Here is a 16,454-nt window from a genome sequence, read left to right as displayed (position 1 = left end):
GCACTATATGCTTAAAAAAAAATTGACTCACTATCACATAATTACGACTAGTTGCTAAAGGAAAGCGTCTTGTAATCCGAATGTCAGAGTAAGATACAAAAATACTTGAAGACAATCGCGACATAATTGTTCGAATGCTTATTCCTGTGAGAAGGAAGTACAATACTTTATACGCAACGATAACAGAAGTAAGCATTCAGTGTCGTCGCTTATCGGTGCACCCACATCTCTCGCAGAGGAAACCGTTCGTGTAACATTTTCTCGCGTTACAGAGAAAGGAAGTTCTTCTGTTGGTTTATCTCATTGATTAATTTGTCAATTTTAAACGTTCGAGTCACGCGAGCCTTCACGTATCAACGGACGTTCGTTCGTTCGTTCGTTCGTTGCCGCCGCTCGACGCGGAGACGCCAGGACGGGCTAGTCAGTATTTATTTTGTTACTTCGGAGCCGTGCCCGCGCAACCCCCAACAAACTAACAGATGCGGAGGAATGCTTGACGTGGGTGGGAAAAGAAAAAAAAACGGGAGAAAGAGAGCGTGACACGCGAAAGGAAAACAGGGCGGACGCGCGGGGCCTTATTACGTCGGTTGTGCAGGCACGGCGGCCGAGCGCACTCTATGGTTGTAAATAGATTAGAGATTAGACTCGTAAAATTTTTGTAAATAGCACCTACGGAGAAACGATATATCGAGACAGGATTTAATATATATATATATAAATATAAATATAGATATTATAAAGAGGTAAAAAAAAAGAGGACACGCGCGAAGGTCCGTCAGAGCATCGCGAAGAAAGAGAGAGCCTGATTTCCCGATTTGTAAATTAGCACTATCATTATAATTGCGAGTAAGGGACACCGCTATTACTGTCGCCGTCTTTAGTACTATTACAATTATTATTAGTCTATTATTATTATTATCGTTATTTATTACGCACCTCGCCGGACGGTCGGCACGGTGTCCTGTAAATAACGTCGCGAGCTCGACGAGGCGAAGAGCGAAACGACGGTCCTGTGTATATCTTGAGTTAATGGAAGAAAGAGAGAGAGAGTTTGGAGGAGAGATTGAGAAAAATAAAATTACTTTGCTGAAAAATTTGACGAGGAGTGGTTATTGACCCGGTCCACAGTCCCCGTCCCATCCTACGCATCCCCTCACGACACGCCCACGATCGACAAAAAGATCGCGGATCTACTCTAAGCAAGCATCTCTCGTGATCGGAAAAGAGACTCGGAAGCGCATACAACGCGCGACCAAGAGAGAAAGAGAAACAGAAACACGCCAGCTTTCTCTCGCCTAACCAAAATCGTCTCCCGACACAATAATAATACACGTGGACACGGAATAACCACTTCTGTGTTCAAACTTTTTCTTCTACTGTCTGAACTAAAGATATGCAACAGCCTGTATCGCTCGCTCGGTTACACCGATTATTATTTTCTTAGTACTTTCCGCATTAATCCCGTTAGGCGAAAGATCATTTTTGCTCGATCTCAGGATTTGCCGCGTGCAAAATAAAAAAAGAAGGAAAATTCAATGGACCAAAGTCCCGCCGACGCGACCAACGGAGTTCTTTTTCGGTGATGAATTCTCACACAAATGAGAAAAGATGGGAAAGAAAGTAGGACAGGTCCGCGGAGGAAACGGGCGAATGGGTCAAAAAGGGAGAATGAAGGGTGGCTTCTGGACGGATGGCGCGGGCAAGCGGGGGGGGGGTGAGAGATTGACGCGTCACCATTGTGCCGCGTCACCTTTGCTCCCCAAGAGCGATTGCCATCTCTCGCGGACGAATAGATCTCTAATTTCGCAAATGGAGCCGAGCGAAGTATCCAGCGATGTGACGCGACGCGCGGCGCGACGCGGCGGTGCGTCGCGGTGCAGCGTGGCGCGGCTTGACGTGGCGCGGCGCGGCCGTGAGCATCTTTTTCTTCTCCTGCTTTCTCTCTCCGCGCGCGGCACGGGCCAACGTGTAATTTAATTGCTGTGGGGTCGGGGTAAAAGGTGGTGGTGTGCGTACCTCATGTCTCTCCCTTTCGTCTCCGCGCTGCACGGAGCCCAACAGCGACTGTTATTATACTTGGAGGTCGGTCGGCGCACGAAAATCTCGAAAATCACGCGTCGATTCCGCGCGATTCTCGCGCGGCTCTCCCTTCTCACGCCGTCAGACAGCCTGACGGCTTGTTGATTCACCGGCGAACGAGCAACATAAATATTTGAGCGGCGCGGAAAGAAAGCGACTTATGATTTTCGAAGGGACGGCGAGAATAAAAAAGAAAACGCGGCGAGAGGAACACGCGCTCCGATCTTGATTCTCGTTGCGTAAAAAGATCCGCGGAATGCCTTCGCGCTTGAATCCGTTTTTGTGGCGTTCGCGATTTCCTCGGTGGTCAAAGGAGTTCGAAATATTTTGCGAATGTATATGATGTTTCACTTTTTACCAAGATAAAACGGAACTGGTAGAATCGAGCGAATACTTTGTTCCGAATGATTTCGTTTGATCGCACGAGATAAATTAGACTTTAATTTCTGACCGCTGGAGCGAACGTTAAAGAGCGAGAAAGAGAAATCACTATACTGAAGTCATACGTCTTAGAATTAAAAGAAATAAATGAAAAAAAATTCGGATTTATATCTGCAGATGAAAGGAACTGCGGATAGCCCGATACACCCTATATATTTTTCAAGATCTGGATTTCATCGCGGAAATAAGAACTGAAGAGAAGTAAAAAGCGTTCTTCCCGCTGAATAATGGCGCGGTGTGGATTTTCCTTAGAAATCCCGAGGTCAAATAAAAAGACTTCGTCGTTTCAACTAAGAATTGATATCTGATTCTATTCTACGACGCGCGTGGATATCCCCGATGAAATTAATGAAATTAGAACTTCCGTTTCTCGGGGTAATGTAATCCAATGATCTCGCGGCAACCGCGTGTCAATTAGACTGCGGGTTTTTTTTTATTTAGCGCTCCCCCGCCGCGAGCTTTTCCTCCCCGCGCCCGATCTTTCTCTTGCTCGCGTGTCGACAGCTTGTCGATTTCGCGAATACGGAGTCGAACCAGGCTTAAATATTTGAATGTCAGCGAATCAAAAGAATTTGGTAGACCATAAAATCCCGACAGTAACGTGTCGCCGATTTACCGACCATTCTACGCTTCACGTTTCCTCTCGCTCGAAAAGAAGTCCCTTCTCTCTAAAAATGTTTCGTACCGACGACGCGCGACGTCTCCACGGCAAGCGCGCGGAAGGAGGTCAAGTAAAACTCAAATATTTGAATATTATTAAATCGTTCGCGTCCGTCGAAATCACGTATGCAATGTCGTCATTTTCGAAATGTCCGCTCTTGTCGCTTAAATGATTCAAACATCCGCCAATTATCTCCGCACATATAAAAAGAGGATATAAAATAGAACATTCTTAAATATTACAAACATGAATTTTACATTCCCGTTGAAAGATTTGATATTGCTGAAAGAACTGTATGTTCATAATTTTTCAGAAATTACATTACAATTTGTAATCTACTGTTCCGGGATTCCTACACTAAGAGAGAAATGATAAAAGGAACCTTTTTTCTTTCAAACATATTTAATTCTTGCTCTAATTCATTTATTATTCCTATAAACTTAGCCAAACTTAATTACTGTCGAAGTACATTTTCTCTTTTTCGCTCGATTGCAAACATCGATTCTTTAACTTTTATTTACTCTCGATACGAAAATAAATCCTCGCTAAATTGGGAAAATTCATTAAGAATCTCAATGACGATAAAGAAAATTTACGTATTTCTCGCGCAGTTTGAACGCAATGCGGAGTTATGTTACCAAAGTTACATGCGTGATAAGGAAAATTACAGCTCGTATAGGGATCGTTTTGACTGCGAAAGTGTATTCACGAGGCTAAGAGGGGGGAGGGAATATTTCGCGCGCGTTCATTCGACGACGACTAGACCGTAATTATTTCGTCGGCCGGTTCTTTTTACCGCTATCGATTCCGTCATAAATCTCGCCGTGCCGCACCGGATGAGGCCGCTAGACGGCCAATCCGCCGGCGGAAGTCTATCGATCTAACATCCACCTGTTGTCGGCTCGATTACGCGCGTCGGTGCCGCGTCGTTAGCCCGAGAACCGTTGTATCTGCAAAGCAGTAGCGACATAACGACGGCGAAGGGAGGGGCGGTGAGGTGAGGTGAGATGAGGTGAGGGAGGGGCTGGCCACCCCGGACTTAGAACCTAATGCAATTGGCGCAGTAACTAACAATTAGCGGGTTACGGTAACGGGATACAGTCACGACATATTGACGCATATATATATTGTATACAATACAATATAATGTATGTATACACGCGCACACATGTCAACGAGCTGGATATTATGCGCGGTATGTAGGACGCCACCGGAGCCAGTGATTGCTCCGCTTGAGTTTACAGACACCGTATATACTCGCAGAATGATATGTCAAGAAGCATTAGGTATAGGATGCAGATGAGTTTATCCACTCGGGATATTCGAGAGGAACATTACGTCCGTCTCGTTACTATCACGACGAAAAGAAATATATTTAATGAGAAAATATCACGAACGTAAAAGTAGATGGTTTTTTTTTTTTTTTTAATTGACGTCGTGAACGTCCGTCGTAGTGGATTTTTCGACGCTTTAATGCGTTATTAAATGCCAGACATTTAGGAAAACTCGTTTTCCCTCGGGAAGTGCGAAACTTCGTGGAGTCCCGAATTTTCCGATCGATCGAAATTAATTCAGGAAAGTTTCCGATTATTTATGTCGCGAACTTTTGCAGTTAGGATGGAAAGACGAGGCGCGCCCTTCGTCCCGCTTTTATGTCGGGCTAAGGCGCTTTAAGTATGCACTGTCGCCTACGTCCAAGAGATCTAAGTTTAGCGAGGTGCCGGCCGCGTCTGCGGGGGCCGCAGGATCATTAAAGCGATCAACTTTTCAAAGGCCCCCGCGAGCACCAGCCCGGCCATTATGGGGGACGTATAACAGACATAGAATTTTAATACCGGCGATGGAAGAAAACGGGAAAGAGAGAGAGAGAGAGAGAGAGAGGGGAGGAGGAAGAGGAAGACGGTAAGTCGGTCGCGCGTTTTTACACGTTCCGCTTCTTCGGCCAAGTAAAACTCGCGTCGGGTACCGTAAAATCATTAGGATAATCAGGTCCCGCGCGCGCGAGTGAAGCCGGCCCGAATATCGAACTTCTCAGCCGGAAGATTGAAAATTCTCCAAACGTGTGGAACTTTGCCAACTCTCATAACTCGCCTAAAAATGCGGCAGTGCCTTTACGAGGGCTGAACCGAGGCCTGCCTTCTGTTCCCGGTAAACGCGAGATTATTTTATCCCCTGCCGAGTGTTCCGAAATGAAATTGCAGGAAATAAGAAATTTAATATTAAGATTGAAGTAACGGCGTAACCAGACCTTTTAACGAGATCGCGAAAAATATATAAATGAACAAGTTTTGCGCATTGAGACTTGAAATGGCTAATATAATATGAACATGATACGTTTCACAAAAATTCCTACCACGTTTATTTGTTCTATATCCGTTAATGTGAAGCAAATTTTATTATTCGCCTAAAGGGAGAAGTCTTTTTGCCATTTTGCGCCGTTTAGATGAGCTATGAGCGGAAGTTTGATTCGGGAAACCTGGTTTCGCCTTCGTTCTATCTCGAGCTCGCGCTAATGGTGCCTAACTCAATTCCAAGAGGTCGAAGGTTGGACACACGACTTGGCGAACTCGTAACTCGACTTTCGAAAGACCCGACTCTATTTCTCGTGAGAGGAGGACGTTTAAGTAAAAATTATCTTGTCACCAGAACAAGATAAAACTTGTGAAAATTGTATCTCAGCTCTATACGTGAAAAATGCTGCAATAATTTGACCAAAATACACTAAACTACATTTTATGGATATTAAAAAGATAAACATCATTCATAAAAACAATTCAAAAAAACAATATTAAAAAAAAATTATTTATAACAATTATTTAAAAAATAATTTAATAATAGGTACTGTTTCGATCTTTCTCTTATAAATTATTCAAATTCTTTATTCAAGCTTTTGGAAAAAAAAACAGTGTATATATCAAAATTATGTATATTACACTTGTATATAATTCCGAAATTTGGTATATTACAATATTTATTTTCACAGACAGATAAATACCGAAAAATTTGCGATCAATAAAACACAACAAATTGGACAATTTTTTTTATATTCCGTACAAATAATAAAGAGTGGAAAAGTTAAGTGGGTTGAACGCTCAAAAAATCGTAGACGCCCAGTTGACGGTTTGCACAGATTAAACACGATAATGAACTATGCTCTTTCGAGTCCGCCGGCACTCGCCAGTGGGAAACGAGGGATCCCTTTCTTTCGGTGGCCGATAGCACCGCCCCGAGGAGTTCAATGGCGGGCTACAAGAAACCCGTCGGTTTCCTTTGCCCTAATCCCCGCGCGGACCACCGAGCAGCTAACTCGATTCCGGCAATTTGTGCACCCGCGAGAGCGTCCGCGTCTTACGAACACTCGATTGCGTCCGCGGGTAGGAGATACCGGATTACAGATACTCGCCGTAACCGAGAGCTACGAGCCTATAAAAAAAAAATCGCGCAAACGATTCCGCAATGTGTCCGAAACAGACAAGATATCGGAGATCAAATTGGGGTTTGAATTTCCCCCTGCAGAATTAGATAAAATTACGTTTTATCTCATTACGTCTCTGTAGAAAAACACTGTAAATATGTATTTGGATCTAGGTATTTTATTTAAATTATATACCTATCAGAATTTCTAACTTTGATATATACCTGCTTTTGTGGTGGGATGCACGTAATATATGTATACGCCACACGAAAATACGAATTTGCTACAACATATTGGTAAATTGAAGATATTTCAATATGTTTCCACATCCTACGATTGTTGTAACATAATACGCTAACCGATAGCGCGTGTAAAATAGTATTTTATTCGGGTTATACCGCGGTATTTACATAAAACCATGTTTCGCGATATTTTTGCGCACAATGAAACTGTGCAATCGATTGGCCTCGTAGACTGGATGCAACTCGACAGAAATGCATTTATCCATTATATTTTTTCGATGTTTTGCAAAATCGTCGACGACGTTCGACCTTTTCGGCCCACGCCACGCCGTTAACGCTTTTAGCGCGCCGAAGGATCTTTTCACGCGTACGTCATATCATCGTCGCGGCTCGCGACAGATCTGGAGACACGTACGGAAAATATAGACACGTGTATATCTATCTATACCGACACATCCGATCGAATCCATTTGTCCATCCGCCCAGAGGAGCGGCAGGAAACGCGACTCGCACAATTCGGGAGATATAATTTTAGATAGAAACGTAGAACCGTACACGCGCGCACCACCCTCGCATGGACCTCGATACTCCCACGCGCTATCAGCGATATTTCAACCCTCGTACGGGCTCGAACGTACGTCACGCGCGCGTTGCAATCGTCCCGTTTTGCAGACTACGTTACGATCCGTTACGAGGTAAAAAGGTATTCTTGCAAAAGAGGAAACATTATTAATTTAACGCTCGCGAGATCTCGCGGGCGGGAAACCATGTGAGTGGGTGCAGGTTTCCGGTAGATAAAGATATCAAGGTTATCGGGGAAAAATTTAACTCATAGAGTGTGTCAAATAATATGTCAAGGGGATACAAATATAATTCAACACGAATATAATTCGCGCGTGGGATACCCGCAAACATCTTTTCATACTTCAATTAATCAGTTCTTGATATATCAGTTTTTCGTTTCTATAAAAACGCAACTTTTTCAACTGTTTCAATGCAACGTATTTTTCTGACTTACGTTAACTTTTAAAACAGAACCACGTCAAGTTGAAATAACATCTGATTCTCGTCGAGAGGTGTGCTCGGTGTACTGTATATCATATGGAAAATTAAGCTCTCCGAAATTAGACCGGTTTCAATCGCCGTGCGTATGGTATCCGATGGGATCACAGAACATTATGGGCCCCCGGACGAGCGGGAGTGATAGCGAGATAGATTGGGGGATCGCAGCGCGTCATTTGCGCCCGTTAACACGACACCTCGGCCGAACCGGAGAGCAGCTGGTGGCGGATTTTCAACTCCGGGAACCAAACAGGACACGGATACCGCCGCAACGGAGACCGGAAACCGCTTGCGGCAGGCTTACGACGACACACGAGCCATTACAAGGACGGAGCAAAGGGATTAAATCGAGTCCGCGATTATGTCGTGTATATATCTGTTACATACGCTTCTCTCTGTTGTCTATCGGGTGTTTCGATTAACCCTCGTGTCCCCTGCGGCAGGGAGATTCCGGAAGAAAATCCTTCGATCTCGGGCAATTTTGTTCGGAATAGATATCGAAGTGTCTGACGCATCCAAGTCCAAGGATCGCAGACGCATTTTTGTCGCGGAATACTTCAAAAATTTCGTCAAACCTTTGCCGCGCGAGATTAATTTTTCAACCTGACAACAAAAGTGCCAGTGAAAATGGGATTAGCTACCGAGATAAATGTCTCTATCTCTCTTTCTCTCTTTCGCACGGCGTTCCTTATTATTGTGCCGTGATGTATAAGCTCCCTGCCAATTTAGGGATTAACTTTCGACACCCTCGCTTTTCCGATGACCGAGTCAGCGTTTCCGAGGCTGGAATCTCGGGAGACGGGAAGGGCGAGAGTTCAAGAGGGGAGGGTGGGGGGAGGAGGGGGTTTAGGAAGAACGAGTTAATCGTCGGCCGGAAAACACGGAGGCATGAAAGAGCGTTAAGGTTCTCGCCTGGTATCCGTGCCAGTCATCCCCCGAGTTTTCTTCTCGCTGTTCTCCTTCCACCTGCCGCCATTGCATCCCCTCCTCCCTTTCTCCGTTCCCCGCATCCCTTTCCTTTATTCGCTAATTGTTTTCCAACGTTGTCGTAAACAAGTCGCCGTTCCTAAAGAGCCTCGTAAAACAACCGTGGAAACGCGCGAACCCCGGGCTCATTTGTAACGAGCTGACCTATTTTTAGTCACAACTCGGGACTAATTACCCTTCAACCCCGCGGAGCAACGAAGAAAATGGCGGCGGTCTTAATTCTCAAACGGGCGTGCAATTTATTATATATCGCGATAGAAATTGAGATTGTATTGAACGTGAAATTAATCACGCAGTGTAAGTCCCCCCGATCTTCAATTACTCACGACTAAAGCTTCATCGATTTCTAATACTCACGTCACCCGTTGTACTTTACGTATGAAACATGTAAGTAACAGTCATGAGGTATCTCGAAAAAGTGCGACGTTTAGACGTATTGCGACATTTCTTCGCCCGCGTCGATCGTTCACTCTTTTTCTCTCACTCACACTTTTGTTATCACTGCAGATGCTGGACGTCAAGGACGGCGGAAGAGGGGTGTTCGTCTGCAGCAGCCCCGGTCCTGATCCTTACACATCGCAGGACCTTTATAATCCTGTCTACGAGGAGCTCAGCAACGGTAAGTGCCGATAATCGATGTTTACTTTGGCCGGCTTTGTCCGGGCGCGTCTCCTTTTACGCGTCGCGCGTTCTTTTTTACGGAAAAAAATCGCGCCGGAAAATCCCGAGAGAGCAACAATGCGACAGCGGGGAAGAAAGAGATCAGAATTTTCATCAAACGATTCGATTTTGAAAAGATAAACGCACTGAGAGAATTCGAATTTGTCGATTTTATTTCTAATAAAGTTTTTATCGGTTAAAAGATAATTAAATGATGTCTTTATTTAGGATTCCCATAGATAATTTTTTGCCAAGATAATTCGAAGCTGCCTTAAGTACACTTATAATACTACTAACACAAACACATATAAATATTAATAAATTGTTATTAATAAATGATTTTAACCCAAGCACATTATTATACGAATTTCATAATCGATCAAACGATAAACGAATGTTTCGCGGACTCATCAAGCTATCCCGTTGCCTTGTCGGCGAAACTCTAACATTCCCATGCAGACGCAAATCATGCACTCTCCTTCTAGATGAGACTCGCCTCTGAAGACGCTGGGGAGTATCCTCGGGGTCGAACATGCCCGCGGGAAACGCATAGGTACGGCACGAGTACACGAGTTTTCGAAACCGGTGTGTCCGTCTGTCGGTTGGCTTTAATACACGATTAACTTGCGGCTGCGTTAAACTAGCGTTAAATCCCATCGACTAACGCGCCCTTTGCGAGGACTTCCTCGGTTCTCCCCATGCCTGCCCCTCTTACGTATTCCCCTTTTCTGGTTTGTTCCCGGGTAACTGCGGGACTGCATTTATCAGAATAATCCGGCAGATTCGCGTGCGTCGCGATTTACGGGAAAGTCTGCGGCGCGGGGTAGATTTATGGGGCAAAAAAGAGTCGATGGAACTTTTTAAGGGCGGTCGGTACGAAGGATTTTGGAAGTGAGAATCTGCGTGTCGCGGAAGTTCCGGTCTGCGGAGTTCAATGAGTTCGCGAGATTGAAAATGTGCGAAAAAGAAAGATGGGATTTACGTGAATGGAAATCTATAAGATTGCAAAAAGGATAAATCTGCAAGAGTGAAAAATGAGAAGTAGAATGGAAACACAAGAGCACATGATTCCATAATTTTTCAAATTATCGGGAAAGTCGATGAAGAGATCTTTGTGATTTGAATGGAAATTTAAATTCGCGCATAAGATCCATGCTCTGTAAAATGAAATCTATGGCTTTTAAATAATTTTCATACTTTTCATCATTCAATATTCATTAAGAATTTTTCATTAAGAATTTTTTAGAACAAATAAACATTTAAACATTTAAAAAATGTATATTTATATAGTGCATCTTAAATAACGCCCACTAATTATATAGCGTTATTCCTTGTAAAAAACCGTCGAAAAGTCCTGAACCATTTTTTTCTACAATATAAAATGAAGTAATCACTACTACAGTAATTACAGCTTGAGCATTACAGAAAAAAATTTCGGACTTTTTGATTCAATTTTTTTATAAGAAATAGCGTTATATGATTAGCGAGCTCTATTTGAGATATTCTGTAATACTTAACAAATCAACAAATTAAAACATTTAAATAAAGATCGACAAGACATACAGTTTGCAATATTAATACATATATCTTTATTATAAAAGATGTAATTAAAATCTGTATTCGTTTCAACAAACAAGAATCTGATAAACGCAGTTTTACGTTGCATCCTCTCGTCTGTTTTTCTCTCATAATTTCTTTAAAATCATTTTTCCTCTCTTTCTCTTTCTCTATCTGTCTCTTTTTCTTTCTATCTCTCTCTCTCTCTCTCTCTCTCTCTCTCTCTCCACAATGATCCCGCTCTTCTGCGCCGTCGTGTATTTTACCGAAGGGAGATAAGCGTGACACGACCTCTGACTTATACTTCCCATTAGTTGGACGGCTAATTAGTATGGTGATGAGGCTTTCGACGTTTGACGAGGACCTGGTAATCGAATATACATGCTGGCACCGCGTGCATTAGTCGTAACCACGGGCTCGGCCGCGCGCATATATACGCTATGTACGCATCTCGTCGTTCCCCAGTTTCGAGACGAGAGAGAGAACATCGATCTCGAAGAGGGTGGTCCTGTCCCTTGCGGGCTTGTAAAAACGCCAGAGAATTCAACGGATCCACTCGGCGATCACGTCGACGAGGAGGATAACTCGCGCGCGTTACAAAATTCATGGAACTGATCAAATTGAACCCTGCCAAAATGAATTGCTTGTTCCTGACAGGATAATTCCCAGTTGCGCGAGAAATACTTTTAATACATTTTTTTCAAAATATACATCTTCCGTCACATATAATTTTTAAATGTATGTATATTCCTCTTTTCAAAACCTTCCACTTCTGTTTTATTTCCCGACGTTTTATTTCTAAAACTAGAACTACTTCAGTAGAAAATAAAATTATTATTTTATGCGAAATTAATATATTAAAAAACTAATAATAAATTACTGTATATGAGGCTAAATTTATTTAGCCACAGAATAGCTCAAGCTGTTATTATTGGCTAGCGCGTATCGTTGCTATTTTCGCGAACGGGAAAAATCTGAGACCGATTCCGAGGGGAATCGAAAATCCGGGATACCCCTCGATTGACGAGATCAACGTCGAACGATTAACAGAGGTCTTCCTCCTATCCTCGCTGGGAGCAGCGGAGGATATTTTCGAGAGGACACTCGCGCCCGAGACGACGGAGGATATCTCGAGTGGTTTAATGGCCAGCGAAGTGCGGACTTAATGCTGAGAGTGGAGCCGGTCCGATAACACCTTCAATCTGTTGGAGAATAATTCGGCGCGCTACACTCCCTTCTATCCCGCCTCGTTTCCGATCGCATCCCTCTTCCGGTCGCGAGATAAAAATTAATTGGACGAGCCCGTTCAATTTCTCGCGGCGACCGATTTCAGCCGCCGCCGCCGCCGCCGTCGCGCGGCATCCCGCAGCGTATTCTCTATTCCGCTTCGAAATATCCGTTTTACGCCGCGATTATTTGTACGATATCTCCCTTTTTTTTTAACGTGCGTTCACATATACACGCCCCCGCTGTGTCGTTAGTATTGATCGCGGCTCAACCGCGACATTTTGGCGGAATAACGCGGGGCAATTAATGGAGGAGCGAAGCGAGTCTCGCGTTGCCGAAATCGACAAAGCGAAATTTCAGCGCGAGGCCGAATTCGAAGTATCGAGCTAAATGGATCGTGGGTTACTCTAATTTCATTCAACGGTGAAGTTTTTAATTGCTACAATCCGTTTCTCATTCTGAATCGATTTCGTCCTGAAACTTACTGTCCAGCTTATTTTCACAAAGCAAACCAAAGTTTTAATCAATTATCTTTATATTAATATTTTTATTTAAAAAAAAAGATTAATTAGAAAATTGTGTGTAACAGTTATTGACATTGAAAATCAATCTGTCGATCGTCAAATGATTATTATACGTATAATGACGTATAAATACGTGTAATTATACGTATAAATATATATAATTATATGTATAAATACGTATGATTATTATACGTAGCGTACGTATAAGATTTATATATAAGAAAGTAGAACTTAAATTAATATCATTGTGTTGTAAAAATCAATAACACACAGAATCGAAGAACGTGGGTTACAACTCTAAATTGTGATATTATTAAACAAACAATGAGATATTTAAAAACTATTAATGCAGTCCTCACAAGAAACGATCCTTAAGTCGCGAGAAATTTACACCAAGGCCACAACATCGAGTTCTTCAATCGCAATTAAAAATATAACAAGACCCATCTGTTAGTGTGTATCTCGAACTCGTTTTACCTGAGTTTCGCAAAAAGCAGAAATGCGACTATAAATACGAATCTATATTCGCAGCCTTCTCTCCAAACGTGTCTTTCTAAATAATTTACCTTCCCAGAAGCTAATTATCTATCTGATTAATTTCCACCGCGCGTTTGCCGAGGAATACTCTCGTTTTCTGACGTCCAAATTAACCCCTCTCTGATTATCAGACAAACTTTATTCGCGATTAATCAACTTGCCGTCCCGCTAAGAGTGAAATCCCGCTCTTATCCTCGCGAGAGATCATCGTCGTACCGTTAAAAGTTAAACCCTTAAACGAATTTCGATCCCGCAGGGGACCATCCGGAGACGGACGAGGAGAGCGAGTTGAACGCCCGCAATCGTCTGCATCATCATCACCATCATCACCGTCACCATCACCGCACGTCCAGCGCGTCCAAGCCGGCGAGCGAGGACGAGTTCGCCGAGGACGAGCTGTCGGTGGGCGAGCCGTCGGAGGCGAGGATGCTCACCTCGAGCAGCGGCCCCACCTGGGGTACGTGCCCGGCCGGTGGCAGGCCATCGCGCGAACGACGCGGCCGCAGCCCCAGGAGCCTCGATCGACGCAGGCGTGACAAGAATCACGACATGGGCGAGTTCCACGAGGGCGTGCTGCTGGACGCGCTGCTTCAGCTCTATCCTAGCGTCGCAGGTGAGTCACAGAAGCGACCGGACTATAACGATACTCTTGATAGAAAAACGGAAGGATACGCGAAGTCGTGTATAAGCGTATGTATATAAATATAAAAAAGAATAAAAAGGACGATATAGAAAGGGATAGACTACGGAGATGTTTCCCGAAGAAAGTAATTCCGCTCGAAAGATTTCTCGTAGTTGTAGCGCGCTGAACCAACATCTCTAAACTAACAATGATGTTTGCTTATCCGCTCCGTAATTGTTTACTGTTCTTACGTTATTGGCCGGCGACACATCGGCCTCTCGACTCGTCGCCGGTGCTGCTCTTTTTCCTTATTTCTCGGGCTCTCCAAGTTTTTCTACCTGCTCTCTTCGAAGAACTGTTTGCTATTTTAATGTTTACCTAGATCGGCGCAGAGTGCGTAGCACTTCTACGAGCGATCGAGCGATAACGTTTTTAAACTCTCGAGACCTGTCGCAATATATATATATATATACTTATCTATATATAGAATCTTTTGCCTACTTCTTGATGAAACCAAATCGAATTTGATAAATTTCGAATCGAAAGTTCCCGGACGTAATGTACTTCTCTATATCGAAGTAATCCCTTTTCCTGCTATTCTCGTTTTCCTACCTTAACTTCCTACCTCAATTTTCCATTTTGATTTTACACCTCGATTTCCCAACTCCGCGAGTTAACTTTTCAACTTCGTTATAGTATTCTACGTTTATAAACGCGTCTCCGGGCTTCCACTGATTCGAGTCTCCGATTTTCAGGCGTGGCCGGCGCCCGAACGGGCACCGGCGGCACCCAGCGTCAGCAGTCCGTCCCGTCGGTGGCGCACAGGTTACCGTACTTCGTGCCACCCTTGCCGGCTGCCCAGGCCCCGCGGCTCGAGGAGAACCCTTACGAGAGCGTGCCAGTCCTCGGCCCGCTGCATCGTTACTCCAGCCAGAACAGAAGCGGCAAGGAGCGATCGCGCAACGGCAAGTCCGGCAACGACAAGTACAAGTACCTGTCGTCGCAGCAACAATACGGCAGCGACTACTACGGTCTGCAGAGCCAGTCCGACGTCACGACGCCGCTCTACACCCAGGTGGGCGGCGAGTACTCGGACACGTACTCGCAGCCGACCGATCGGCTGTTCGGCGACGATAAGTACAGCCAGCCGGTGTATTACACGAACTCGACCCGGGAGTCGGCGTGCGATCAGGTAAACAATACCGGCCGATTGTATCAGGGCCAACCCGACAGCAGTTTCGGCAGCGACAGCGGCTACAGCCACCACACGTCCGGCACCACCGGCACCACCGGCACCACCGGCACGCGCGGCAGCAACTCTCGGACGAATCATCGCAGGGACAAGCAACGGAACTCTCATCACTCGCATCATTCCGCGGACTACATCGTGTCCTAATGGAGGGACCGATCGCGACGTCTCTGTGGGTTCTCTTAGAGATGTGCTCTCGTCGAGAGACAAGTGAGAGAGGGACAAGATGAGACGTTTACGTCATGTTGTCACGATGGAATGATGACACCCATCGTGCGCGCTCGTTAACGGAGAGAGAGAGAGAGAGAGAGAGAGAACGGCTGACGCCGATTCGGCTGTGCTGAACTGCTGTATTTTGATACTTCGACGTCCACAGTTAAGAGTCAATAAAGGTATCCTTATCGCTTCGGCGAATCGAGTTGCGACGAGCGCGATCGGACGGTCTCGACCGTCGGAGCGACGAGGAGACCCGCCGAGCAAGTGACAATTCGGACTTGACAAGAAAAACATAGTGATCTCTTAGTGATTTATACATGTAGCTGACACGCAAGACTATCTAACAAATTTATTTGTAATCCAATGAGACTCAGGCTGGTACCAAAGGACGCTAACGATTATTTTTACCTTTTTAGTCCAATCCTTTGTAATTTATATACGTAGAGAGGGAAGAGAGCATTAATCGCAGACCTCGTTCTTGGTCGTGATATCGTCGCCCGCAAATCGTGCGACTACCAATCGCGAAGAGCTACGAAGAAGTAGCGAAAATTGCCCTAAACGATCAGTCCCATCGCTCTTTCAAGCAATTCACAGTTTTTTAGACAAACGTGCGAAATTTTCGGAATCGAAACCCGCCGGAACAAAAACTTGCCATCTATTTATTCTAAATAAAATATATGAAATAAGATAAGATTTTAAGATGAATATTCTTAAAGAGACATCGCTAAATCGCGAAATCTAAGTCATTAAGAACGTGATGTTTCTAGATTAAATAACGAGGCTGTTTAAAACAAACGGCGCAAATTGCGAAATAAGCGGGTCTCGATTACGGGCGTTTCGTCCCTCAGATTAACCGATCCACTGCCAGTTTTAATCCTAAACGGTCGGACATGTTCAGCCGACCGGCAAGTTTCGTACAAACTTTGATACGATGAAACGTGTAATTTTTGTCCCGCCCTCGGAGAAGCGGATCCG

General features: G+C 44.4%; 1 protein-coding gene across 1 annotated transcript in view; it reads left to right on the top strand.

The window, feature by feature from the left end:
* The window catches only part of LOC105455442, a 75,835-nt gene extending 60,425 nt beyond the window's left edge, over positions 1-15,410 (top strand). The window contains exons 4-6 of the mRNA XM_011698767.1: positions 9,395-9,506; positions 13,649-14,005; positions 14,770-15,410. Of these exons, the coding sequence (XP_011697069.1) occupies positions 9,395-9,506; positions 13,649-14,005; positions 14,770-15,410 (1,110 nt within the window). The remainder of the gene's footprint in view (positions 1-9,394; positions 9,507-13,648; positions 14,006-14,769) is intronic.
* Positions 15,411-16,454: the final 1,044 nt, after the last annotated feature.

Source organism: Wasmannia auropunctata, unplaced genomic scaffold (genome assembly GCF_000956235.1).
Source record: "Wasmannia auropunctata unplaced genomic scaffold, wasmannia.A_1.0 LD335903.1, whole genome shotgun sequence".
Lineage (NCBI taxonomy): Eukaryota > Metazoa > Arthropoda > Insecta > Hymenoptera > Formicidae > Wasmannia > Wasmannia auropunctata.
This window is presented reverse-complemented; position numbering and strand designations above follow the sequence as displayed.